At 33.2% G+C, this 27,013-nt stretch overlaps 4 protein-coding genes across 5 annotated transcripts in view; 2 read left to right on the forward strand and 2 right to left on the reverse strand.

The window, feature by feature from the left end:
- The window catches only part of mgl (low-density lipoprotein receptor-related protein megalin), a 60,872-nt gene extending 50,753 nt beyond the window's left edge, over positions 1–10,119 (reverse strand). Inside the window, 1 exon segment of the mRNA XM_018458841.1 lies at positions 9,861–10,119. The gene's annotated coding sequence lies outside the window, so the exon portion shown is untranslated.
- Positions 10,120–19,550: 9,431 nt separating this feature from the next.
- On the forward strand, positions 19,551–23,249 carry COX6B (Cytochrome c oxidase subunit 6B). Its single transcript, XM_018458877.1, has 3 exons — positions 19,551–19,711; positions 21,923–22,037; positions 22,945–23,249. The coding sequence occupies exons 2-3, from the start codon at positions 21,955–21,957 to the stop codon at positions 23,111–23,113; spliced, it is 252 nt and encodes an 83-aa protein (XP_018314379.1). The 5' UTR covers positions 19,551–19,711; positions 21,923–21,954; the 3' UTR covers positions 23,114–23,249.
- On the forward strand, positions 20,368–21,916 carry LOC108729673 (probable ATP-dependent RNA helicase DDX46). Its single transcript, XM_018458861.1, has one exon. It carries the CDS (start codon positions 20,683–20,685, stop codon positions 21,517–21,519), a length of 837 nt encoding a protein of 278 aa, XP_018314363.1. The 5' UTR covers positions 20,368–20,682; the 3' UTR covers positions 21,520–21,916.
- Positions 23,250–23,794: 545 nt separating the features above from the next.
- Positions 23,795–27,013, reverse strand: part of Max (MYC associated factor X) — a 5,592-nt gene continuing 2,373 nt past the window's right edge. The window contains exons 2-3 of one of the 2 annotated variants that reach the window (XM_018458871.1): positions 25,380–25,614; positions 23,795–24,528 (exon numbers count right to left, since the gene is read on the reverse strand). In XM_018458871.1, coding sequence (XP_018314373.1) covers positions 24,353–24,528; positions 25,380–25,614 — 411 coding nt within the window. In that variant the 3' untranslated portion in view covers positions 23,795–24,352. The remainder of the gene's footprint in view (positions 24,529–25,379; positions 25,615–27,013) is intronic. The other variant, XM_018458870.1, reaches the window with a different exon arrangement.

Below are 27,013 nucleotides of genomic sequence, written 5' to 3' on the forward strand. Positions count from 1 at the left end.
TCTTACTAAAAGAAATAGATTATACTAGAACTATAATCAAGAACTTTATCTCTTTCGCTCTCTTCTTCTTTTATCTCGCTCGGCAAACACTAGGTCGCGATTCGTTGAAACACGAAGAGCCGTTACACTCGCGCGCTATGAGTTTACTTCTGGTCTCGTGGGTGAAAGTTGATGTTTCCCACGCGGGGTTGGCATCAATTTGCCATCGGCCGGAAAAATCCGTTGCGATCTCTCGCCGATATGCAGGTGACCCTCGACGTACGGTAATAATTCACGGTAAATGGAATTATAAAAGTCATCCGACAAGTGGAAATGTACCGTTCACATCCGTACTCGGATATGCCGCTCAAAATGTATCATCATGAATGACACCACGAAGGCTTGCGGTTTCAAAAGCGAGTAGAATGACGTCTGCCATTTTGGATCCTTCATTTCGAATTTATCTTATTAGATTTCAACAATATTAATTAAGACCCCCGTATACTACGTTTCACATGAAATACCCCACCCGCATTAAAAATTTCGTATTGCGAAGAGGGGAAAAAATCTAAATGTTCCCCACATTTTCAATGAAAACATGGAAAACTAATAGCACCATTATTCGATTAGTCGAATTCTAATCTTCAATTTGCAATTTACTATCTCTAATGTGTAATTTAATACAAACTTCAGAGGTAGTTCCGTAGAAGGACTAGAAATAGCTTTCTAAGATCTAATTATGTCAGTAAATCAGAGAAAAACATAGTGATAGCAAATAAGGATAACAATATTATACAAGTTTTATATGTAAAAATAATGTACAGTAGTTAAATAAACTACTTTATAGTTTTGCAGTAACTATGAAATAGTTTATTCAACTCTTTTCTGTATATTAATTCTACATATAACTCACTGTCACTTTTATAGTTGTTCATTTTTATAGTTGTATCACTATGTCTTTTTTTTCTAAGCATGGAGGAAGATAAATGATTTCAATGATATAAGTAGGTATTTCTTCTCGGATTATAAGTATATAAATGAGTCGTTTGACTAGTAGATTCTTCAGTCTTTTCTAAAGTATTTCAGCTGGTCGCTTTCTGGTGAGAAAAAACCGGGAGAGAGAGAGATTTTTCTCTTCAAAATAAATTCTTAAATTGTGTAAGTGGAAAAAATCGGCAACGCGTGTTTCTTGATAGTATAAACAGTAACAGTATGTAACTACCAAGCTCATCCATTATTGCTTTGTATGCAGAAAGCTTGCGAGAGCGTTCAACTTGATAAAATGTTTCTTTTTTTTGCGACAAATCATCCAACATGTTTTTTTTTATCGAAAAATTTCGCGATATGCTCGCATACTTCCTGCAATTCGTTGGTTTAAATACACGCTGATAAAATGTATATACATAATCTGAATTTTCCATCAGTACGGATCTATATTGCGCGCTTAGTTTTTCTCTCGTCTGGACAGATTAGATACTGCAACATATAGTCATGGCAGATTCATTTTTTGACGTTACTAGCGCGGATAAAATGTATTTCACGCCATTCTGTCGTGTAAATAGAGTACCCACACAATTTCCTTTCGGTCTCAGATGTAAAAGGTCATTAAAATAATTATGGCAGATTACAGTTTCTGACTATTAGAGGCATCATATTTCTTTCACAATTTATTGACTTCCAAAAATCAGATTTATATGATATTCTAACCCATTTATTATTATTGTTGATTGAAATATATAAAAAAAATTATTGTAGATGTTAAAATAGATACATTTGTTCTAATGTGTTATTCACTTGTCACAATATTCATGAATAGAAATCTATTAGTAGGTATTTTTAAAGATAACGGCAAAGAAAATGCACGTGTTTTCTGCTTCTATATAGCAATTTCGGTTTATTTGTTTATCATAACGACTTCAAATATTACACAATATTATTATTAGAATTATTATTATTATTTAAAGGTTCTAATATCCCCTAATGATGTCTGAATGAAATATTTTATCTAAAAAAATATATATCTTTTTACTTTATAAAAATAAAGAAATATTTGATGAATATTATCAACTTGTCTTTATTAATTGAGAATATTCAAACAAAAAAGAAAATTCTACTTTAGATGTAAAAATAAGAATAGTTATAGTCATTTATGGCTACTCCAGATAAATTAATAATTTTAATCATTATTAATTATTAATTAAGAAGCAAAAAATTTTGATTAATTTTCGGCGCGTCAACTTGGCGTGAATCGCTTGGTTCTCGCCGTTTCTGCAAAAGAAAGATGAATTCATTGAGCCGTTCGGGTATAGTTAACGCGGCCAATTAGCTAACGGCCCGCGCTGACGAGAAAGCAAAAGCTGCCGATGCAACAATACAATATATGCCCGTAAAGGAGAGCGTCGCGCACAAAACGGATACGTTTTCCGCAGGTGCGAAGGTGTCAGGACGCAGAAATAGGTACTGGCTGGTATAAGCGTGTGGACGTAATTGTATGAACGTGTTACACAAGTATATACCGGGCGGTACAATCACGATGACTACGACAACGATGTTGACGACGATGAAGACGAGGTCGATGATGACGACGATAACGACAACGACAACGACAACGACAACGACGACGACCGCGACGGCGACGGCGACGACGACGACGATGATGACGAGGAGCACGACGGGGCCTACTGGAAAGCCAGGGTCCCGCTATCTGGTCGGCCGCTAGGCCGAGGTGAACGAACTTGAGCCCGCCTACTGACTTTACCTTCCAGTCTCGAGAAGAGCTCCGCAAGCGAACACGAGGAGCAGGCCGGAAAGAAGGACAACCATCGGAGAACAGGCAGTCCTCTCGCTTGCGCCTAGAAGAGTTTCCTCTTCACCTATAAATTTATTCGATACCTCAGATCTGTCCATGCTGGCCGCCCGTGTTTTTTAATAGGCACTTCTCAAGGCTCATCTAACAGTTTTTTAAGATATGTAGAATGTTTTATCATTAAGAATTTAGCGGCAAGCTAACTTCGCGTAAAGATGAAACGTATTGAAAAAACGCCAGTAATAATTCCTTGAATCTCTCATATCGTTCAGGTATAAGTAAAATCTAGCTAATTATTATTTTATCTTTTCAATGAAATTTCTCTACTGAAAGGAAAGTAATCTTATATGTACAATTTTTCTTACAGATGAGCAAAATGTGAATATAGCAAGGGAAGAATAATCCTCTTATTTAAGTCACACTGTCGGCCTAAAGATTAAGATCATATATAAAATTTAAAGATGTGTTACACATATTTAACGAATGTGTAACACAATGTGTTAATTATTTATACTTTAAATAAACCATCATATGAACGTTGTGAATAATATTATATTTTTATTATTTATCAACACATTTTTAGAATTTATTTATCTTATTGTTATTATTTTTATTGTTATAATAATACAACTTGAACATTAATGACGTAATGAAAAAATCTTAATTTTTTTGTAAATACTTTGAGCATTTAAGATAAACTTTTACGAATATGATGTTAGCATTATGGATTAGAGGTAAGACTATTTTATTTAAAAAAAAAGTCGTTTCAAATTGTTTTTACGTTTTTCTTGAAATCAAGATTTTCAAGATGGGTTACAAAACTTTTCTCCGAAACTAATAGTCCGATTGACTTCATTTTTGATAAGAATATTTTTAAGATTATCTATCGAGTAGCATACGATTTTTTCGATATATTAATTTATCTACTTATAAATTTTTTAAACTCATACTTTAAAGTGAAAAAAATTTCTTTTTTTTTTTTCAAATCGAGTTGCTTGCCATATTTCTCAACGAAAAAATCCTAAGCTACAGAATGGCTATTACATTTCTTTACAAGAAAATATTTTACTTTTTGATTTCGGAGCACCCGGAAATGTTATATCCGTCCGATTTCGCTGCGTTGAAGGTCCTCTTTACGAGAATTGTTTCACAACTTAAATTATTTAAGTAAACTTTTTAAAACTTTGCAAAAGTATAATTTATAAATATTGTTTATTATACCCATAAAATATTAGTTTATTGTACGCAGTAATCAATTTTTTTTTAAATCTGAAATTTGTACTTCTTTTAGACCCTGTCTGGATAGTTACCCCTTAATTACATTTCCATTAGAACACAGATAGAAACACTTCTATTTCTTATTAAAATTTCTTATTACTTTATATCTTTTGATCAAGATTCTAAACAGCCGCTAAATTTTCTGCATTACTTCAAATGTGCGATTTAGAATAATTTTTCATAATTTTTTCATTATTTTGAAAATATGTATATTATATCTTCAAAAATATTTCAAATGCTACTTAAGGGAATTCTAGACGATTAGTCATAGTGTAAGTAGGATTTACACATAGACGAAAATCGTCTATGTGTAATAATAACGTTTTAATTAAACATGTAAATCCAATTCTAAGAATTCCACATTTCTTCGTGCAAACCACTAGTCTGTGGACTACTATTTCGTAAGTACAGATTGCATAGCGTTTATATGAAGCAAATGTTGTCACAATGTGACGGTTCTAGAGCGCCATATTGGACTAAGAAATGGTAAAGAAGATCTCAATTTCGAAATTTTGTGTCGTTCTCGACATAAACTCCATCTTACAGACACGTATTAATGTGTATACTTTAATCCTGGAAAAGGATTTTCGAATTTGTAAAAGAAGAAAAAAGTAATTATTACACAAAAATTGTTTAATCGGTAATACGGACAGCTTTAGGATCCTCTTAAAAGTTCGTGCTTTACTCAATAATTTTTCTCAATTTGAGAGTAAATAGTCATTATATTCAGCACAGTATTGTTGTGATTGACATAACAATGTTTAACTTCAAGAAAATAGACTGTGGTCATATAAAACTTTTTTTCAAAATTGAGCTGTGGAGTATTTTAGTAGATGGATGAAAAAATGTTTTTTCAGAAGAAATAAACAAAATTGTAGCTGGGTTATTTAGATTAATAAAGTTTAATTAAATGTAAGGATGATTTTGTGTATAAGAGATAATAAAAGGATCTATTTTTTTAAATGCTTTCTTCTTTGAGTAAAAACATATGAAGAGCAGAATTCCAAAATGCATTTTGTCCAAAATTTCATTTTTTTAGTTAGAGATGTAGTGTTGAAAAACTTATATTATAAGCTACTCTGAGATGTCCAGAAAGCATTTTTTCATCGTTAATTTATATGCTGAAAAAACAGACATTTCAAAGTGCATTATGTTTTTAACTAGAGACAAACAAAATGCATTTGTTTAACGTTTTAGCAATTGTTTAGCAATTTTGTTTAATATTTCACATCTTACTGATTGGCATATTGTTATTTTCTGTAAAATGCGTAATTTTCTTGTGTGCGGAGTTTCTTTCTTTCTCGTTTTCTAAAAATTATAAATTTTGGACAAAACGCATTTTGAAAATCTGCTCCTCATATTTTCATTATACAATAATAAGCAAAATAATAAAAATGTATAAAAATCTAACCCATAAGTTTGATTTTATTTTACATAATAGACATTTTCAATTAATGGTCTTAAATTTTTAGTCGGCATGTATTCTAATGTAATATAACAAATATTTTCACGAATATACTGTCATTTTGTCTTACTAAAGTCAAGACGATAAATCTGATATGCATCAATATAACGACGACCAATCAATCGCACGTGACAATGTCACGTCTAGCCTCGCGCAAATGAAACCACTGTAACCGCGTGCATAATCACCGTTAAAAGACGGAGTTCCGCTGTGAAATGCTTCTGTAATTGGAGCATTTTCTATAAATAGGATTGGCCCACAAAATCTGCCCTAACCAACATTTTACTGGAGGCCATTAACAGTTAACAATTCTTGTAATGCGTATCATATCACACGATATCTGCATTGTTTGCAATTTCTTCTTCCTCATTTTTACAAGAGTTTGTGCTTTCGGTATAACCGCGCCAGCCGTTGACTATCAGCCGATCATGCCTTCGTGAGTTTCCGCCGATACCGCTATTCGATTTCGTATTCAGGAAACGTCGTTTCCTCCGACCGCGAAAAAAATGTCGCTTCGAGAGAGCGTAAAATTTCACTCAGAAAATTTCGGGAAATTTCTTTTATTTTATTTATTATACAGAAATAACGAAACTCGTTTAAATTGGAGTAAAATTAACTTTTTCGTTTATTTCCTTGCTCTTGACATTGAAATTAGAACGGCTTAGCGAAAGTTTCATAAATTGAGCTCGATAGTTTCGATCCTGAAATATACATATAGTCGTTAAATAATACAACGTATAAGCACCATGAATATCTGATTCGAAAATTTTTCGTATTTTCTTCGAATAATGAAAACGTAATTTTAATAAATATAGACCGTTCATGCGTAAAAAGTTAGTTTACGACGTTCATTTAACAATTATTGTTAAAAATTAAAATGTTACGAAAAAAGTGCTGTCCAATCAGATTTTCGCTAAGGAGAGATCAACTCTAAATACGTCAAAGAACTATCGGCTCTTCGAGGGGAAGAACTTTCTCGCCTGCGCGCGTTGTAGGAATCAGAGCTTGCAAACTCGCGGCGCTCTCGAGTACGAAGGTCGTTTCGTTGACCCACTGATTTGTCCCACTTGTCTCATCCATAGCCCACAACGATGTTGCACGAGCTTTTTGCAATTTTATAAGGTGCTTTGCGAGGTACGAAAAAATTATCAGAAGAATAAAATGATAAAGGCATTTCTATATTCTGCAAAACAATTTTTCTGGCATTTTTAAAAGGGCTGAATTATTTACGTATTGTACTTTTGAGTTACATATTATGCACCTTATGAGATCAAGCTAATTTAATAGTCAAGTGTTTGCTATTTTATTTTAGATAATTTTATTTTTATAAATAATTTGAATAGAAATATATCAAATTTTAAAAAGATATAGATAGAAACAGAAAAAAAATTTTTTTTAATATCTTATTAAAGTACATATTAAAGAAAATTAGAAAAAAAAATTTTTTAACAAAAATTCATTATATCGCTAATTATTCAAATTGTACTCTGTAAAACACAATCACACATAATAAGTAGTACAACAGCAAGCAAATCAATTACCTAATAACAACGTAATTTAATAATGATTCGTTATTATTGTAATATACATAAATGAAGAATGAGAAAAAAAAGAAAATAAGAAATAGATAATAAGAAATATGGAATCCACTTTTATAAGCTGTAGGAAAGGTTCACCGATCGGATTGATAAAGTTTTAAATGGTCGACGCACTCCGGATTGAGTAACGAGTTCATCATGGAAGGTCAGAGATTTAATTTAGCCAATCGTCAACATATTGATATTTATCCTCTGACGCTGCCGGTGTTATCTTTGTGATTGCATGTATCACGTGTGTCAAATATATGTATGTGTACTTTCATGTGTGAACGAGAGAAAAAGCTTTTTATTAATATCGTTGGCGGAATGTCTTAATGTAATTTGTAAGGTGTAGGTTGCACTACATAATCAAAACACAACGCTATATTTATCTAGCCAGGATTGCATCGTCGAATTTCGGATTCTTGTGACGACAATATTATATTAGTGATCGTTTGATTGACATGGAAAATAAATGAACATAATGTTTAAAGAAATATATCACGTTTTCCTACGCGATGCATATCAAAATGTTATTTTGACTTGTAAATCTTTCGAAATTTAGAAAATATAATTTTCACGTAATTTTTATTTATGTTTCTTTTAAATTATTAATTCCAATAATTTAATAATTCCATAATGAAAAAACGCAACAAATATGAATTAATTGTCTTAGCAAAGCAAATTAAAAGTTTTTCACATTTTTCGTAGAAATTAAGAATATTAATTTAATCAAAGGACATTAATTAGAAATAAAAGCTATAATTTGTAAATAATGTTACAAATGAAAAAAGCTCTCGCTTATTTAGATTTGCATTTTTTCACGCGTCCTTTTTTCTAAGGTATGTTCAGATTCTCACCCGAATGCTCCCTAGATGTCATATGTCATCCTTGTTTAACATTCGGTAAACAACAAGAATAGAGTAACACTCCGGTAGCACTCAGGTAAGAATCTGAACATAGCCCTATATTGATGGGCCAAAGTGTTCTGAGCAGAATCTATTTAAACTTTTGCTTACGATATTTCTAATGCATATTGCATATCAGAAAGATTATAAAAGAATAATATTAGTTCCTATTTATTTCGTCTTGAAACTGCCAATGACGTTTACAATCCCATGATTTATGTGAGTTTTTTGAAACGCGAAAGGCAACGTATCGTTATCGAAAGAATTCTTTTTCAAGTCCGTCTCCTTTTCCTATCTTCTTCGGACGCAATTAAAATACGAACATAGTGTACTTTTCTTCGAAAGCATACCAAACCGATTTCTCGTGAGAAGTGACGACTCCGGAAAAGATTAGAAAGACAGTTGATAGGAAAAAATTTGGAAATTAATTTTTTTTAGAATTTGGATGTACTGATAAAAAATGCGCGGCTTTTGTCATCGGTTTTTATTCTTTTCACGCACACACACACGCACGCACGCACACACGCACACGCACACACGGAGAGTCTTCATTACATGAAACCGGTTTCCATGTCTTTTCCACCACTACCACTTGTTTCACTCACTCACTCATTCACTCACTCACTCTCTCCCTCTCTCTCCCTCTTCCTCTCTCTCTCCTCTCTCCTCTTTCCCCCTCTTTCTCTCTTTCTCTCTCCCTTCGCGTAAATAAAAAAAGAATAAAAACGTAACCCACACAATGATAACAATAGACAACTAGTTCCGTGAGTATAGGTGATGAAAAAGAGACTGGTCCTGTTTGACCTTCATTCCGTTGGATAATTTCTCGTAATTTCAAACAAATCGAATAAATATATGAGATTACGACGAAATGACCTTACGTGTATTTCTTATGAAAAAGAAAGAAACGGTTTATTATTGCGTTCGGTCCGTATGACTTGTAATAGATTACTTTGAAGAGGCTTCAAAATCGTCCAAGTCAAGACTTGAGTCTGCCTTTGCCGTTGGTGATTTTTCACTAGCGAATTAAATTTGATTGATATGTTTTCGGAGAGTTCACGTTCACGACTCGTCGATATCGGAATACATCAACTATTTCTTTTCGCGTTCAATCAGCAATAAATTTTTAAATCTTCTTTTTATCTTTCATACTTATTGACAGAATTCTTTACAACATAAATGTTTTCGATATATGAAGGTTTTCGTCTCAAATTAAAATCTATTAAAATCAAATCTTTACTAGATTAATTAATCTACCAAATATCAATGTATAATTATATACATATATATATCGATTAAATGATTATTATAATAATACATGCTTAATCTAGTTGCTTGTAAGTCTGAGGTTTTACAGTGTACTTCTTTCCCACTTTCGCGCACTGCACAGCGGAATGTTAGGGAAACAAGATGTAAGGAGTCGGAAAGTCGTTTTATATAGAGCAAAATGTGTGAGTTGTCTGCAAGAAAAAGAGAAAGCATAGTGAGAGAAAAATATCTTTAATAGGTTTAAAATCCTACAGATATAAAATCGATGTGCAAGTTCGATTACAACGTGCTTGACAGCAGTGTGTGACGGCCGATGTGATTAATAGGATATAGAGGATCCAAAAAGAATGGACTCTAATTCACGACTCAAAGAAATGCGATTTGATATGCAATTATTTCGAATATTTTCGAGATAAGTTACTTCGGAAGCGGTTATAACTGAGAGGTATTTTTAAAATGGACTTTCTGACGAAAACAGGTCCTCCTAGCAACAGAAAGGAGTGGATTGCTCCGATTTAAAGTTTAAAGAGCTCCAAGATCCGCGCGTGTGCGCGCGCGCGCGCGCTGAGGGTACTCACCCGACCTGATGGCCGCGACATCGGCGACTCCGAGGAGGATGGCGAACGCCGTCGCGACGGCGAACGTACTCCTGGCAGTCCATCGCACGACGGATATCCCGGATCTCCCTCTCCTTCCTTTTTCTTTTTTTTTTACCTCGTCTACTTCTCTCTGTCCCTCGCTCTCTTTCACCCGCGCTCTTTTAAGGGGAGAGAGAGAGAGAGAGAGAGAGTGAGGAAGAGAGAGAGGAATCACAGGGACACGCACTTTGCACGCAAATTATATATATATATATATATTTATATATTATAGTTGGTCCCCGCACTTCTGTCAGATTTCTCAGATATACAACTCCGAATTTGTTCCGCGCGTCAGTAGAAAATGTAAAATAAAAAAGATGCGCGCAACGGAATAAATTAAAAAAAAAGGGTTAAACGACGACGCGGCACGAGCGAACGCGAGCTCAATTCATGGCTCGTGCGTGCGACGTATACACGGTCGCAATCATCGGGCGACTGACGAGGTTGACGAGTGACGCGGAGCGGTGCGGCGCGGACGGACCCAACATGGCGCCCTCTCATCCCCTCCCCCACGTCTAATCATCGGAATAAGGAGGGCCCGTCGCGCTGAGTTTGGTAGAGAAGAACGCGCGAGACTCACGCCGATTTCAAATTTGCGGGAGGACAATCGTTTCTAGGGCACACATGGAACTGTTTTTAACTCCAGTAGATTAACTAATTTTTAATAAAAAATTAATTTTAATGGACTTTGATTTGAAACCAAACCACTGCCCTTTTTTTCAATTTGAAACGGAAACCTTCTTTCATCTTAAATTGAAATCTATTAAAATTAAAAGACGAATAAATGAAACGGAGAAGCTTTCCGTCTATAATTAAAATCTATTAATATTAATTTTTTAGTACATTAATCAATCTACTAAATTGTATGATCAATATACAATATATAATTATAGGATAGAGCGGGACTTTTTCGCCCATTTCTCGCGATAGTGTTTGTTTCTGAACAGCACATATTGATTATTTAAAGGTTATGCTTGTGCCCTCAAGAAATAATCATGATTGTATAATGTAATTATAAGCACGTCAGTGCAAAGAGATATTGTTTATTATCGTAAATTTTCGTATTACTTTAAAGTTGAAACTGTGACGAAATAGCCTCCTTCTACGTATCACTTATATGTATATTGATTATTATAATATTATTATATTATATAACAACGTAAAATAATGTACTATATTTAAAGTAAATTTCATGCCAAAAATCTCTTCACTGCAGAAATTACTGTCAATACAAATTTGTCATTGCAAATTTTTTACAACAATGTAATATTTTGTAATATTATAAATAATATAAATTGTGTAGTAGTATTACATTAGTTTTATCAATTAAAATTATAAGTTTGTACAAGCGCATAGTATTTAAAGGAGATACTTAAAATAATTTTTGGGACATTTTAATATTAAAAGTTGTTTTAATATTAAAAAAATAGTTTTTTGTATTTAAAATTACAAAAAAGTTCTTCTTTTAGTTATATTATTTAGCTCTGTTGCAATAGAGAGAAAAAGTATTTGTTATAATAATACATTGTTTGTCCTGTCGGCATGAAGTTGATATACATATAATCACATATATTTCTACATTTAAAAACAATAAATAAAGGAGCAGATAACCTTTTACATTTATTTTTAGTCACGTACCTGTAGCTAAATCATGTGTGTTAATAAAAATTTTTTTATACAATTATACGTATATTATGTGTATAAACGTGCGTTTTGTGATATGGCGCTTCTTGTTTACCGTCAATCTTGACAATGATACATACCATTGATACACTAATAATATTCATTGTATTGTCAGCACGTTGAGATTAAATGAAATAAGCAGCTATATTTTTGTAAGAAATAATATTTAAAAAATTAATAAGAAATGAAAAACAATAGGTAAGAATATCAACTTATTACAACATTTTGATACTTTATTGTACATATTTTATTGTCCATTCTATATTTAGAAAATCAGATAAAGTGTAAATAATTGTGTAAAGAATATATATAACAGTAAATAACATTTTAAATTAAAATAAAATTAAAAATAAAAATTATATTTTGAAAATCAATTATTAATCATATTGTTAAGTATAAAAAATATACTTATAAGCATATACCCATAAGATGCAAGCTATTGTTGTATGATACATAAATAGGATATAAGTATAAAAATAAGAAAATTATTCAGAAAATACTAGCAAGTTATTTTTGTCTTGAAAATTTGATCAAGTGGAAAATCATGAACCGAGCACGCTTTCAAGCGTGTGAAATGAAAGTCGTAAGGGTCACGTGGCTTTTCATGGGCTCAGTCCCCTAATTCAAGCGACGCGTTTTATACGATTATGCCAAAGGAGAGAACAATTTCCGTGGAAACTTTCTCACGAAGACGGCAAAACGCGCAGAGCGCAGTTTCTTTTTATATTTAGAATAAAAGAAATTTTACATACCGTTGAATTCTAATCGCCAAAGTTATTTATTATAATATAAAGATATTATATGTATATAATATTTATATTATAATATATACATTATTTATGTTATTCTTTATTTCATTACTTATACTTTGTTTAAATCAATATGATGTAGATATATGATATTAATTAATATGATGATAAAATATGTGTTGATCACTTGCATAATAGATCGCAAAGATAGAAGATTGTCTCCAAGAACTAATTTTTACAATTAGCGATACTTCCTATAATCAACATCGCTGGTTTCTGCTGCTCAACTTGTATCTACGTAGAAATTTAAGAAAACTGGAATTACGTATTCACTTCAAGTTATAAATACTCTAATCGGTTTATATATTTCTACTCTACAATATACATATTATCGGCACGTAATTGTGGTGATTCTCTAATTTATTATGATTTCTAACTTACGTCACGGCAACTCTAGATTTTCAGTTTTTTAATTCTTCAAGAAACTGCCTTGAATCGTTCGCCACACGTTGATATGCAAATTTGGAAAATTCCATGCGATGTAACTGAAAATTGCAGCGTTTCCTCTCCTTCCTCTCCTCCCGCTGTGTAAAGCTTTATTACGGGCTTTATTACGGGGTAAACAGTCGCGATGAAAGATGCGACAATCTATGATGATTACTGTTCACATTCGATGACTATCTTTAAATCTTAAGGCGAGGAAACACGAAGGAAATCATTGGATATAATGTCACTGTTTGACCTTGTCGTCTGACAAAGTGCATTTTCAAATTAGCTTAATTGACATCTCTTGCAATTGTACTCGGTTTTTGTTGCGTGATATTAAGAAAGTCGAAGAACTTTGAGTGAACAACTGTAATAGCGAATCAGATATGATTAATATAACAGTAAATTCATTCTGTTTAGATTTATCTTTTTTCTTTGTCTTTATCTAGTTTGAGAGAATGTATATTACTTATTATATTCTAATGCACAGAAAATATAAAAAATGCATTTAGGTAATGATCCAATATAAAGTACATATATCAAGTCTAACATCTCTTGTGTACTATAAATAATGTGAAAATAACTTGCAAATATACATTATATAAAAGTTTTTTTGTGCAAATATTATAAATCGCACATCTATCATAATTCTCATTGGTTGGTTGATCAAAGATACTGTTCTTAAATTTCGCCAATTTTTTTTATTTCCTATAGACTTTGTCATTTTTATAAATTGCTCAAATTATTGTTTGTATTCTTTAGATTCCTCTAAATATTAAAAAACTCTAGAATTTATGAAATATTATTCGTTCATTTTTGCTATTTTTAAAATTCTATAGTTGTTGAAGATTATAATTCGAGTTGCAAATTAAAATATAATTTAATAAGAATATGGATATACATATATATATATAAAAGTATGCATAATATTTCAACATGCAGACTTTGTAAGATTAATCTTTAATTAAGTCGTACAGTAGTTGTGCTGGAAAACCATCAATGAGCACGATCATACATACAAATACACTGGTCCGTTCTTTCGCGGGGAATTCTCCGCCCCGATTCTCTTGAGGAAAGGCCTGTATCCATCCGTACCTTTCGTCTCTGCTCAATACATGTTGAGCATTTTCTCGCGAACACGTTTATTAGCGACGAACGCCGCAAATGCCACAGCCGCTGCTGCGGCGCGACCTTTTCCATTGTCCCGCGACGTAAATGCACTCGCTTGCACGATGTCATGTGGTACCAAAATGATTCTGCTTCTGAGATGTCCAGATCTCTACGAATCACTAATGCCCGTTTCTACCAATGTAGTTTAATTTTAATCTCAGTTCGATTAACTCTTCATTCCTAGTCCTAAGAATTAAAAAAAAGATCAAAAGCAAATTGAACCGAGATTAAAATTAATCTACATTGATAGAAACGGACATAAATCGATCTATTCATGGTCACCAGACAGTTAAATAGATTTAAATTATAAACGAGTATTTAAATGCTGTATAAGATGACTTATCGGAGTACTTCAAAATTTGCGAATCAAAATACTACAATAAAAAAGTTTTCAAAAATTTTTTAAGTAAAAAAAGTTGTGTTTAATTTTTGTTTTAAGCAGTAATTTTTGAGATATAAAGGTTTAAATACAGCTAATTACAGATTTTATTTAGACAATCACTTATCCGTGATTCGCGCATGCGGTAGTTTAGTAAGCACTTCAGCTAAATGTAGTTCGTAATTCGTCATATTTAAAACCTTATTATTTCACAAATTATTGCTTAAAGTAAAAATTTACAAAATTTTCGACTTTTTTAATATTTTTTGAAAACTTTCTTACTAAGGTACTTTGATTCGTGAATTTTGGAACACCCGTAGAATTAAACAAATACCTTTTTATTTTCTTATATAAAAGTAAATGCGTATGTTGATGCATTTTAGATCAATCAAAATAGTAACTTTTATTTTAATTTAAATGAATTCTATAATTAAACCAAAATTATGATTTGAAATTTAGTTATTAAAATGTTATTCAATATATAGTCTCACAATTACCGCATTTCCTCTTAAGAATGTATTCTTGAGGTAATTTTGAAACGAAAATTCTAATATAAAAATGTCGAGACTACAATAGTTTTTGAATTATAATTAGTTAAAGATAGTTTGTAATTCAAAAACTATTATAGCCTCGATACACATAGATATATGTATATATTAAATAAATAAATATATTATAATAATGTAAAATTTTTTCTTACGAATAATACTTGGCTAAAGATGATCTAATAATCTTATTAATCAAAATTAATATTGAAAATAAATAAATATTATGCTATGTGATGAATATAAATATTATATAATATATCTGTAAATAATTGTATACACTGTATATTGTATAAATATATTTGCACTTTCTACTTAGCTTGAACATCCTTTCTTTAGTAAGTATTTTTGTTTAATTTTGATCGATGAGAAAATGTCTGAACCTTTTATTCGATCATAAAGGTATTGGAGTATCAGTGTATAGATCATTAATAGGTTCTCAGAAGATAATGTGTGGTAGTAGTAGTTGCAGGACACTCTATATATGGATAGAAAAGATTTAAAATATTTTTTATATTCTTCAATTTGTTATTAATAAATTACTGTGATATTTTAAAAAGTTAATTATGTATATTCAATTTTAACATTAAATTTTTGTGTTATATTACAAATATATCTTTTCGAAAATTAATCTGTGTATATATATCAAACCTGTGTATATTTCACCGATTCATAATTTATTCATATCATATAAATCCATAAAATGGATAACACTTTCTTTATTTAATTAGTCGAAGAAGAAGTCTATTTAATAGGTAAATATAAGTTATGCATATTCTTCATAAAACGGCCAATATCCAACTTAGCTGATTATTATTAATGTTATTAATGTGCATTATAAGAAACAGAACCGATTTTTTCCACTATATTTCCGATGTAATCAGTGTCCCAAGCGAAGTTAGATCGGTGATGCGGTCAAAGGTTAAACTGCAACTTTGTAAATATCAGCTTTGTTACCATCGTGTCGCGTGGTTTGGTTGACGTCCCCGTTACGTCGCCATTAGGGCCCAGCGGTGTACGCGTGCGCGTAAGTTGCGTGAGTGAGCGAATAGAGAAAAGGTAAGTAAGAAGAAGAGAGCGGGCGGGCGCGCGAGCGAGCGAGAGAGAGAGAGAGAACATCGAATGAGAGAAGGAGATGGTACTTAGTTATTTTGCTCGCGTGCTTGTGGGATTGGGTGTGGAGTTGTATGCGCGTCGGCTGGTACGGACAGGTACCAAATGCCACAAGGTCAAAACTCGCATACAACATAGAGCTTGGTACGCGCGATTCCAGCTCCTCTTTTGGTCTGGAGAACTCCAAGGACCACCGCGATAAGATAGGAAGACAGAGAGAGAAAGAAAGAGAGAGAGAGAGAGAGAGAGAGATTTGCTACATGTCGCCGCGTTACATCCATCGCCACGATGTGAAATTGCTTCATCGGCGACACATTTCTCCATATTACAAAACAATAACTTCCGCAAATTTTCATCATAATACGAGAAATATAAATTGCTACACACTGATACTCCAATACCTTTATGATCGAATAAAAGGTTCAGACATTTTCTCATCGATCAAAATTATACAAAATTAAATTTCCAGACGTAATTTATATTACTACTATTTTATTATACGTTTTTTCCAAGAAGATTGAATTAAAAAATTTACATGGAACTTTTTGCTACTAGTGCATTAATTAGAAATCTCTCGTGGCTTATTATACTAAACAGTCATTTCATTATTTCTTTAATAATTATAAATACTTGAAATTTTGTTTTATTTTACAAATAGTACATACATGTATAACTGGAAGAAAATTAAATTGGGACATTGAAACAATTAGTTGTTGTAAGTAAAAAATGCGTATAAATGTACTAAAATTAGTATGCTCAGTCAAGAATGATAGAGCCAGGTATTTACTGGCATCATCGAAAAGTAATATCGACGCCGGGCAGGCGTGACGTCAGGAGATTTTAATGCCGGGTCATTATAGCAGGCGCGTTATTTTCAGAGAATGTTTAATAGCTTTGTCACTCGATTACATTAAAAATCGCTTTATTCTTTCATTAAATTTTATACTATTATATTTTATTTGTTACAATGCAAACTATAATTACTACGATAATATTATTGGTTTAACAAGAAAAAACTGATAAAAATTAATCAATTACGAAAATAGATCAAAGTGTCATCCTAGGTCAAAGCGGATCAAAGCTTAATAAGTAAATATTTCTTATGTGAATTTATATACGTATTATATCTGATTCTGTAAATTGCGCGTCGAAATCTTTTTCGGTTTTGAAATACCATGATAGAACCAAAGTAATAATATCACTTTTATTAAATTAATAAGCAATTTAATAATTTTTTTTATGCTAATAAGCATCATTTATAAGAGGTTATTAATAATCAGATGTTAATGAGAATCTTAAAATCTGTAAAAAATTTATTGCGAAAAATATTACCTCAGCCAGAGTTTGAATCTGAAATTTCCTGATAAAAATTAGAAATTATTAATTCTTTTTATGTTTTCATGAAATTGTGAAAAACAAGAATTAATAAATAGAATTCATTAAAATTGTAAAAATTTAAAAATAGATTTAAATGAAATTATAATACTTTATAAGATCATAGAAATTAAGTGCGGCCGTTTACTTAGTGAAAACGAAATGAAGAGTATAGATACAAATTATGATTATTTTCAAAACAGACCTATAATTTCAAAGGAGAAAGAAGGTGACCTTGGTTGATTTTAAGAAAATGTCCTTAAGATCAGGTCAAAGTTGCATAAAGTTTTTTAAATGAAATCCCCCATTTTTTATTGTACATTCTTGTGGCTTATTTCAAGAGTTTTCCAAAACGCTATAACAAAATATTTTTTCTTTAAGTGCATTTCGAGTTATAAGGTTTAAAAGTTACGGTACTGTCGGCATTTACATTATCTAAAATCTAAGGTCCGACTGACGGCTAAAACCTTTTGAATAATCAATAGGCCCTCCAACGATTAATAATCGCAAATTTATATCAATTGTCGATAACGTCGTTCTTCAATTATTAATGTTCTGACATCATATTCGAAAATGGTTGAAAGACATTTAAGACCAGTAGCGTCTTAAAACATTACTTAAGACGGTCTTGAAATAAGAATCGACGGTGGTCGCGGTCCGATTCACGCTCACAACGCTTAAAAATCGTTTTATCCTTGTTGTTTGTCAAATGTTGAACGAAGACAAATAATGCTCATGAGCGTTGTCAGCATGAATCGGATCACGGCCTATGAATACCAGCCTAAAAGACATCTTTTGGAAAAATCTTATGCCCGTATTCATAGTCAGACTTTAAGGACCATGGCACACAGAAAACTTAAGGCAACAAGACGTAAGCAGTAAGCGAATTGACTAATCACAGTGGAGTCCGTAAGGCCATGATGTAAGCAGTAACCAATCCAACATGTTGATTTCCTTGCTGCTTACGTCTTATGGTGCCATTACATAAAGCGCGGAAATGCGGAAACGCGGAAGACAAAATTAACTAAACTTTACTAAATTCCCGCGTTTCCGCGCGTTCTATTCCACCTGTTTTGATCTCCTAATATTACATGGAGCACAATTCCACAGAAAAGCGGAACGGTATAGTGACAAATACACTTTTGCATTCATTAAAAAAAATTATATTCACTTAATTCATTGCAATTTTTTATTAATATGCTCATCTTGTCAGCTTATATATTGATTGAATACAAGCATTCTAATCAATAAATACCGTTAAAATTTAATAATTTCTAATTCCCCATTCCGCTTTTCCGCTCAAATTGTGCTCCATGTAATATGGGTGCCATTACATGAGCGCGGAAACGCGGAAACGCGCAACCAATCAATAATCGGTAAAAACGTAAAACCATAACAGCGGATCGCTTCTGATTGGTTACGCGGTTCCACACTTCACGAACTTGATAGAGTGCGGGCGCGTTCACATCTTGAGTGCCACATTACATAAGCGCGGAAACGCGGAAATGAGGAAACGCGTAACCAATCAGAAGCGATCCATTGTTATGGTTTCGCATTTTACCGATTACTGATTGGTTGCGCGTTTTCCGCGTTTCCGTGTTTCCGCGCTCATGTAATGGCACCTTGACGGAAAAACAGAAAGCGGAAAAGCAGCAGCCAATCAGGACTCGCGCTGGTATTCGACAATTTCGGCTTTTTGTATTACTTAAGGCCATCACACGTACAAAAATTTTAGTCGTAATTGTAAGGCCGTAGGCAAATCGGCCAATCACAGTCGAGCGTTTAAAAGCGCGAAATCTTAATTTTGATTGTGATTGGTCGATTTGTTTGCGACCTTACGATTCCGACTAAAATTTTTGTACGTGTGATGACCTTTACTACCAGCGCGAGTTGTGATTGGCCACTGCTTTTCCGCTTTCTGCTTTTCCGTCAAGATGTGAACGCGCCCTGAGTAGGAGCTATGGTAGGAGCATATTGGAGCTTGCGACGCGAACAAACCTCAAGGCATCGCAGGCATCCGATCGACGTTTCCGAACGCAGCCTTTATAAATCTAGTGACTTTACGTTATTTCATCGGCGAATGCCATTAAACCAAAAGAAGAAGAAGAACAGATACCCTTCTATCTCTCATAAGTTTGAGGCGGACTGTTCTCGTAATCTCGTCCACTCGTCTCACACGTCTTATCACGTTTGCTCCACGAAGAAACTTTCTTGAAGGCGTATGACGTAACGACGTCGTCGTCTGGCACAGTGTTTCTTAGGGGCTATTTTTCAACTGCACGGCAGATTAAGGTATTACGCATACAGATAATTAGCGTTACTTAAAGTGGTCCAACGAGACGCTCGACAGGACAGTCGTGTCCGCGCGGGTAGATGGTATCGCCATTCCGTTAATTATAGATCTCGAGGAAAGTCGTCGAAGAGACGACTCGCGTTCCCCTCCTCTCCCTCTTCTGCTCTTTCCCGATATCCTAGTCTAAAATCTCGCGGAAACGACTCTCATCGTTTCCGAGTGGAATCCAATATATCCATTCCCTCCATTTTCCTTTGTTAATTTCTTCGAGGATGAGGAGTTTCCGGATTAGCTGGCGACATGTAGGATTTGATTAAAGTCGGACCTCTCTTAGATTCAGGATTATTTTTTACCCATTCTCTCTCTCTCTCTCTCTCCCCTCTCTCTCTTTCTCATGTGTTTTACATTTCCAAATATACTGCAAAAAAGGGACACAATATGTATAAAGCAAAATTGCTTTACAATCAGTGTTTTTCTTCTTGAGACCCTTTTCTCTTGTCTCCTTGAGACACTGATTGTGTTCAGCAGAGAAAGCAACTTTGCAACTGTTGTAAAATTCTTTAATATGATTGGTTTTTGCATTTAGATCCAGCAAAGGACTATCTTGTAAGAATTTTACAACTGTTGCAAAGCTGCTTTCTCTACTGAATACAGCTACTGCAAAACAGTGCGATTACCATGCTGATACTTTATCCGTTAAATTACAGCTTGATGATCGCAGGTAATGCCTTTGATTTGATACAAAGTATCCTCTGACTCATCATGTATCAGTTATCATTTGTTGTGTCTATGTTATGCTCTCTTGCTCTATAAGTCCGCCTGTCTCTCTCGCAAATGCACACAAAAAAAAAATAAAAAAAGAAAAACGCCCAAGTCATATGAAGGCGGGAGGATCCAAAACAAGCCATATACTCATGGAAGGCAGTTTCTATCCTTATAGGTCCATCCTTCGGTTCGACCCGTCAACGTGATGGACTCAAAGCGGTACGAACGCAGCGCCAGATCGAATACCGAATCGCCACCCACTCCGCCCTCGCCTCCCATGTATAGCACAGGTTATACCACGACACATGACAGCCACAAGAGCAGAGTCGCAGGTACGCGACGTTCACCTTCGCCCGTCATGGAGCACCATCGCAGCAGTAGATCGTCACGGAACGACTCACCGCTCCAGGAGCGACGTAAGCGCCGTCGTAGCGGATCCAGATCGTCCCCGGTACGCTCCCACAGACGGTCCAGGTCCAACGACAGAGATCGGGATCGCGACAGAGAGAGATCACGCAAGTACTCAAGAAGAGACAGATCGCGTTCGAGGTCGCGTGGTAGGTCTCGTTCGAGAGATAAGAAACGAAGTCGCAGTCGTAATCGCAGCAGAGATAGAGACAGGCACAGGTACAGGGAGAGCCGCAGGCATCATGCCAGGGGAACCTCCTACGAATCCGATGCCTTGGAGGAACACGGAGAGATGGTGATACACCAAACGGCCGCTGTTGTCCCACAACCGAATGCCTTCAAGAATGATGGCAGTTTTATGGAGGAATTCAAGAAGATGCAGGAGCGGATGCAACCTACCATGCAAAAACCTACTACTTCGGTCTTGGAGGAAAAGCCTGTGGTACCGCCGCCGTTGATGGTGGGCAAGAGGAGGGGTGGTAGGATCTTAAAGACTGGTGTGGTAGCAAAACCAAAGACAGAACAGACAGCAGAACAGCCAAAGGACGCGTGGTCCCTATATATGGCAGAAGTAAAGAAGTATCGGGAGGTTTGCTGCCAGGAGGAGGATAACACGCGACCGTTGGTTAAATAGCTTCGGCAATTCGTCTTTACATACATTGGCTCATTACTTTTCTTCTAAGACACTTATAGTTGATAGTTAATTCTTAAAACAACAGATACTTCTCAAATGTACCTTTCGTTCATTTTGTTTCGCCATGAACTTTTATGTTCATTTAAGATAAGATTTCTTTTTCAACGATCTGAACGAAAGAGAATAGAGAAGAGAATAAGTGCCGTGAGAAACGGACTCATTTGTGATATAGTGTCGTGTATGTGTGTGTGCTTTGAGAGACGAATGGACAAGAGCGAGAGAGAAATGATAGAATTTACATTTATGGGCAAATAAAGGGTTAAAGGAGATAGAGAGAGAGAGAGAGAAGAGATGAAATGCTACACGAATTCATGCTGAAATTTAGAGATTAAATAATTTATAGCTTGTCAAGCAGTGTCCTGTATTGTCGCAATCATGATCAAGCTTTCGGACGTTGATGAGACAAAGTGGCAAACCGCACCCTATGATCCTAGGTTCCCTAATCAGAATCAAACCAGGTAAAAATCAAATCTCTCATAATCAATATGTACGCTATCTTCATTAGTGAAAATTATCCTAGCATAATCAATTTTTAAAGAACCCTCAAATTTTTCTACAGGAAAGTATAATGTGCCATTGTTATGCTTACCAATTTCTTTTGTCATTGCATTCATTATCAACAAAATGGCTCATCCATGAAACACTATAAAATAATGCACGAAATGTCATATCATTTAATTATCCAAATTTCAAAAATGGCTGTGGTACTAGTTGCGTACCAATTTTAATAAAAATAAATGTATTATATTTAAACCAATAGTATGACATTTTATGTTTTACTACCTTGTAATTATAATATGTACACTACTAATATTTCACCATATTAAAATTACAAAAATTAAATATGAAAGAAATTCTTGTCATAATTCAAGTTGATTTATCAAATGTAGTAAAATTTATAACTATCTAATGGGTCAATTCTAAGCAAAATCGTAAGACTCGTAACGTGTTCTCGTAAAACTTGTAAGAACTTATGACTAATGTTTTAATTTTATGCGTATGTGTCGTAAGACGTATGATTATATATTCGTAAATATCTACGATTTCTTATAAATTTTATGGCTAGTAAGAAGCTGTCCGTAAAAATATTGTATAAAGATATAAGCATTTAAAATTCTTACAAGTCTTACAGGAATATGTTACAAGCCTTACGATTCTGCTTAGAATTTAGGCATTCTTTACTTTTATAGAGTAAGCGCTAGGTGTGTATATGTATGTATACACATATCATAAATTGTTTATAAAGTAGTGAAAGAAAAAAAAGTGACAGTTATTTTGTCTTAAAAGCATGATAGAAGTATATCATACTTGTATTTAGGACAATAAAGAAGGCGAATATCTTTAATTGATTCTAATAATCTATAGATATTGCTACCAGAGCTACATAGACTTCCATCGATGCAAGAAGAAGCACAACGAAAATTACGAGGCTTGTCAGTACTTCAAAAGAGTCTTTAAATCAATGTGTCCGAACACCTGGGTAGAGAAGTGGGATGGACAGGTTGAAGCAGGCACATTTGCTGGTCGCGTCTAGAATTTCCAGCGATTAATAAATCGCATCTACTTTTCATCTTAGTGAACTTTTCAAATAGTCGAACAAGATTTTAGGATCGTGCTATTTCCTGTTTGTAAACTAAGTTCAATTTAAATAAATCCTAATGACACTTTAATCTCTCATCTTTCTCATTATGTTGAGATTTTCTGTTACATTTCGGCAGACAGATTCGTAAAACTTTCTAATTACATTTTTTTTCTTCTAATAACGATCACAATTGTAATGATTTAATTTGTGAATTGTGTAAGTTAAAAAATTTTGTCTATTTGTGGATTTTATATATATATATGTATATATATATATATATATACGCGTGTATGTGTGTATGTACGTGCGCACGCGCGTACATACGAACCACACGCATACAAAAACCACATACACACCCCATAGCTCGCGGCACGAATAAAGTATAATATAATGCTGTAAATCTATAAAATATTCATTACAAATATATAAGTGTCTTTTTCATAAATTTCCTTTCGATTTAACCGACGCTTTCTATTCCTAGATAAATTAATATTAATTATTTTAATACAACATGAGTTACAAATAAGATTTTATTAACCAAATATTGCATAGTCTTAAACAATATCAAGATATCGACATGACACATCAATATGTTGATACTCTGAATACTCAGTTAGTCATCATTAACAATCAAATATAATTACATGATAGTGGACTGTATTAATATATTTACAATTTGATATAGTCAATTGCAACAATCAATTCGGAAAGCGATTCCCGAGAGAGAAAGAGAGAGAGAGAGAGAGAGAGTATCAAACATAAATAGTGAGACATGCGATATTGAAATTATGATACAAAAGTTCAAACATTGCTACATAACTGTTGATAATTATTCATAGACGGACTGCTCGCGAAATTGAAGATAGAGACTATATTTGTGATATCCCAAAATCACCAACGGATATAATTTATATTAATAATACAGTATTATATGCTTAACGTGTATTTATATACATTAAGTTGTAAACACAAGTATTACAAGATAGCAGTACTCGCCATGTTCTTGAACATGTCTCACTTTTCAAGTGTCGCTATGTTACAAATATGCTATAGAACATCACTAATGATTTACTTAAATAAGTACCTAACTACGCATGATCGCACAATACACACGCAATTTATCACTTACAAATATCTCGAAAGACGGATCATATGAAAATAAAGTATCAAGAGATAGGAAAGTACGGAGTGTCAATGATGCAGGCTGGCTACTTTTAACTTTTTTGGTTGTCGAATTGCTTGACCAGTCTCACTGTCAGAGGACTCGGATTCTGTGTCGTTGTACCCACTTATGCCCACTGATTCAGACTTGGTCACCTCACAGGTTTCTGTGTAGCCAGTAAGCGAGGCTTTTTCTAACGAACGAACTTTAAAAGAATAAATAATTAGAAGAAACGAGTAATATCCTATTTTCATTTAATTTATAGTCACAATACAAAAATTTGAGTCTTTCAAAATAAATTAAATTAATTATAATGAAACTCAAGAAAGAGACATTAAGAATCAAAAAGTATAAGATAAAAAATTTAATGATAATAATAATTTAACTATTTACGATAATAATAATAATAATAATTTAACAATATTTAAGAGATAAAATTTAATGATTTAGCCAGATAGCTTTATTATAAAGTAATTTTGTATCAATACACATCCATTGTTAAATCACTGAAAAGTATTTTCTGTTTGAATTCTAAATTATGCAAATGATGGTAATGTTTTCTTTATGAATGTCACAAACAAAATCTACCAAAAAATGTAAAAATTTTAAATATTCTATTAAAAAAAAAAAGATACTGTTTCTTATATCTCTTTTTAGAGGGATCAACGATACTTTATCTGTCATAATAGGCTCTGACAAACCATTAACCGGATCTACATTAGATTTTTAAGCCTTAAGCCGTATGAAATGGACGAATCAGTCAATTATTCTCCTCGCATTTGATTCTAATTAGTCAATTTCTTACGGCTTAAGGCTTAAAACACCTATTGTAGATCTGGAATAAAACTGCAAAAAAAATTTTCTCGCTAGTTTTAATAGTTTTGAAGAAAACTTTTATACAGAGTGTAAAACATATGAACTTTTTTTCGTGTTTCGGTGTAGGGGAACTCGGCTCTGAAGTTTGTTATCTTATTTTAGTTAAATAAGGTAACCATTCCTGTATAATACACCTCATGTATAGTGTATATGTGACTATAAAAGAGAAGAGAAAATTACTTTGAGACTCTAAGAGAGTATTCTGTCTCTTGAGGTCATCAATGTCTTGCTGATGGGATGTATTTTTACGCCGCATAAATTGAATGTACTCGGCTGCTTTTTTTAGGATTTGTGCTCTGCTTGCAACTTTTTCCCCCTGCAGGGATGGTACACAATCTCTGAGACTGGAAAAACTGTCTTTGATGTGGTCCCGTCGCTTGCGCTCCAAAGCATTATGATGCGCTCTTTTCTCTGCCTAATAAATACAAAGTTCTTATAATCTTATATATTTATTATATTAAATAATAAAATTTTTTAAAACCAAAAATAACAGTATAAAAAATAAAGCTGAAACTTAATTGTTTGAATCGAATTTCAATACTAAAAGTGAAAAGTATACTTGAAAATGATCGAAATATGTTTCAAATGAAAGTGAAACGATTTCGAGGACACATTTTGGTCACATTGTTTTTTTCTAGGTAGAAGCTTCAAAAAGGGTATAATCACTTCCACTTTTTTAAATGGAATTATATGATTTTTTAAATATAATATTCCTCTAATACTGCATATAAAAGTATTAGAGATGTCAAAAATCATTAGTTTAGGAGATATTTTAAGCGCGCGCGTTCTCCTGTAAGAATTACCATTTTTTAAATCTATATGTAGCTTTTCTTTCTAGGAAATCTTGAACTAATTTGATTAAAAATTGTTTAATTTAACCAAATTTTTTTAATTTAACTAAATTTTAATTTTAAATCCATATCAAAAGTGACGAACAATCAAACAAAAGAAAAATTAATTTTTCAAATTACAACTTTGTAGTTTAAGAAGAGATACACTGGCTGTGTTCAGCAGAGAAAGCAGCTTTGCAACTGTTGTAAAATTCTACGATTGGTACTTGTTTTGATTCCTTGTAGATCTACACGTATAAACCAATCATATTGAAGAATTTTACAACAGTTGCAAAACTGCTTTCTCTGCTGAACGCAGCCATTGTGTTTAGAAAAAAAGCACTAATCAAAATATAATCAATCATGTAAGATAAAAAATTAAAAAAACGATTCAATTACATTAATTCAATGAGAAAAAGCGACACATGGGCAGTTAATGCTATGATTCTGCCTATGTACAACATAAACAGTAAATTTTAAATAATAAACAAACTAATCAGAGTTTTAAAACGATAGTCATATATACAGGGTGTTTCCAAATTAAATCGCAAAACTTCGGGAGCGTGTAGAGGAGTAAAAAACTAAGAAAAAAAGTCCTATAGACATATGCTCGTTTTTGCTCCGTTTCAGAGAAATCGAAAAAAAATGTTTACATTTCTTGCCATATCTAGCACCGACATATTTGATTACATTTTCCACTTTCTGTTATGAATTTGTCAGTCGCTCTTTGAAAGCCTTTAACAGTAGATGAATTTTGTCTTTTGCAATATGCCGCGTACGTATTCTAATAGTGAATATGCTGATATGGTTTTTGTATACGGTTTCTGCAACGGTAATGCTTTAAAGGCGGTGCGAGAATATGCACGACGATTTCCAAACAGAAGAGTGCCAAACCGAAGAGTGTTTATGTTGACATTTAATAGATTGCGAGAGACTGGATCATTTTCAATTCGACAAGAAAACAACCGATTTCAAGCAGCGTTA

This window comes from Mycetomoellerius zeteki, unplaced genomic scaffold (genome assembly GCF_001594055.1).
Source record: "Mycetomoellerius zeteki isolate Tzet28-1 unplaced genomic scaffold, Tzet1.0 scaffold79, whole genome shotgun sequence".
Taxonomy (NCBI): domain Eukaryota; kingdom Metazoa; phylum Arthropoda; class Insecta; order Hymenoptera; family Formicidae; genus Mycetomoellerius; species Mycetomoellerius zeteki.

Bases quoted from the DNA above. Each gene is read 5' to 3' on its own strand.
- LOC108729673 (XM_018458861.1), top strand. From the start codon at position 20,683: ATGGACTCAAAGCGGTACGAACGCAGCGCCAGATCGAATACCGAATCG.
- COX6B (XM_018458877.1), top strand. From the start codon at position 21,955: ATGATCAAGCTTTCGGACGTTGATGAGACAAAGTGGCAAACCGCACCC. The intron at 22,038-22,944 runs GTAAAAATCAAA...AATAATCTATAG, and splicing joins CCTAATCAGAATCAAACCAG to ATATTGCTACCAGAGCTACA.